The 1,946-nt window shown below is 47.0% G+C and overlaps 1 protein-coding gene across 1 annotated transcript; it reads left to right on the forward strand.

The window, feature by feature from the left end:
* Positions 1-862: 862 nt before the first annotated feature.
* On the forward strand, positions 863-1,798 carry LOC122546226 (zona pellucida sperm-binding protein 3-like; the record flags this gene model as incomplete). Its single annotated transcript, XM_043685014.1, has 4 exons — positions 863-968; positions 1,058-1,165; positions 1,518-1,629; positions 1,710-1,798. Coding segments are annotated over 4 exons (415 nt in total), but the record flags the coding sequence as incomplete, so codon positions are not given.
* Positions 1,799-1,946: the final 148 nt, after the last annotated feature.

Raw genomic sequence — 1,946 nt, forward strand, 5'->3', positions numbered from 1 at the left:
ATGCTAAATTGCCCATATTGTAGGTTATTAGTCGGGGTAAATGTAGGGAATGGTTTTAGGTGGGTTACTCTTTGAAGGTCCAGTGTGGACTTGTTGGGCAATTTCTCCTTTCCTTTCCATTTAAATAACTGTGCCCCTGTGTTCAAACTTTTGTGGTAGATATCCAAAGATGTGCAGGTCAGGTGAATTGGCCATGCTAAATTGCCCATATTTTAGGTTATTAGTCGGGGTAAATGTAGGGAATGGTTTTAGGTGGGTTACTCTTTGAAGGTCCAGTGTGGACGTGTTGGGCAGAAGGGCCTATTTCCACACTGTAGGGATTCTGATTCTAATCTTTAAAACGTACAGAGAATGGTCATTGGTTTATAAGTTATTGAACATAAAGCTGCCCTTTGATTGAGTTCCGTCCCCAAAAACGAATCATCTGCTCATCTCTTCCCCACTCAAATATATATCCAGCCCAGAAACATGGTACTGCCCTGTGAGCCAGTTCACTCTTTGGGAATAATGTTCCTAAACTGCTCAACAACATCCATGTTCCTGTCGCCTCAATAATTAATTATCTAAGTAGTCTGAGTGATTTCCAATGTGTTCTACTGTGCATTCCCAACTTTCTGGGATAGAGATATTGAATGAACTGTGACCTCTGGAATGATGCAGTTCCTTGTCACATTGATCCTGTAATGACCCCCTTATTGTGGTCCCTCCAGCTCTGGGTCGAAACAGCCTCCTTGCCCTGAGCCTGTCACACTCTCTAAAGAATTGTTCTAACGGGTTGATGTCATTTTGAACCCTCTGTAGACCCTTCTCAAATCAGACCAGTTCCCCATTCCTTAACCTGGTGTCTTTCAAATCACTGGAGCTTTCCTGATCTACACCACCCACCTGATCCACACCCCAAACTATCCTAGATCTGTCATTGTGAGAACCAATGGGGCTGTTGTTCCCATTCAGTGTCGTTATTTGAGGTGAGAATCTTTACTTGATTGTCAATATGATCCCCAGCTGCTGATGTTGTCTGACCCTGTCCTAAAGTGGCTGCCCTGTCTCTCCCCAGGGAGGGCAATGTGAGCAGTAACCCCATCAATCCCACCTGGATCCCATTCAGCTCCACCAGGTCTGGAGAACGCCATCTGTCATTCTCCCTACGCCTAATGAATGGTCCGTGATGGGTGACTGGGGAGGGATCTCCTGGTGTCACTCACTGGGAGTTACACCCACTGTCACCAACCCTTGTCCTCCTGTACGACAGAAGACTGGCTTACAGAGCACGCGTCCACAGCCTACTCACTGGGACACCTCATTCATATTGAGGCATCTGTTTCAATGGACAACCAGGTGCTCTGGATGCTGTACATTGATCACTGTGTAGCTACACTGAGCCCAGACAAGGAGATACAGCGTCATTGACTACAATGGGGAAGGAGCTCTCTGCTTTCTCCAGCTGCTCCATCCTCAATGGCTTCACTCGATTCACTTCATGGCTGTTTATCAATCTACACTTGCCTCCTGGACAGAAAAGCTGAGGACTCCTTTTCAACCTTTGTGTTGCCGAGAGACAGGCAGGAGCCAGACAAGCTCTGGTGTGACCTGGATGCCTTCCGTTCCTATGGAGATGAGCGTTCCTTCGTAAGAGGATGCTGCTGATTGGCTTCTCCATAGTGGGAGGGTGTCACTCAATACTGACTTGATCTGAATATGTCCCTCAGGGTTTCATCACGTGTCACCTGAAAGTTGCGGCAGTGGATCAGGAAGATTCCAGGAACAAAGCTTGTATTTTCCGGAAGCTGCAGAATATGTAAGTTCCCTCTCTTTGTCCCTCAGGGATGTTGTTGTTGGGAGAGATGATGCACTGTTTGGTGGGCTGTCGTTGAGGTGTTTCTCTTGTTTATCTGGACTCCACTGGAGGAATGAAACAGTGACATTTGTGCCTGCTGCCATGTGGG

This window comes from Chiloscyllium plagiosum, unplaced genomic scaffold, assembly GCF_004010195.1.
Source record: "Chiloscyllium plagiosum isolate BGI_BamShark_2017 unplaced genomic scaffold, ASM401019v2 scaf_83030, whole genome shotgun sequence".
NCBI lineage: Eukaryota > Metazoa > Chordata > Chondrichthyes > Orectolobiformes > Hemiscylliidae > Chiloscyllium > Chiloscyllium plagiosum.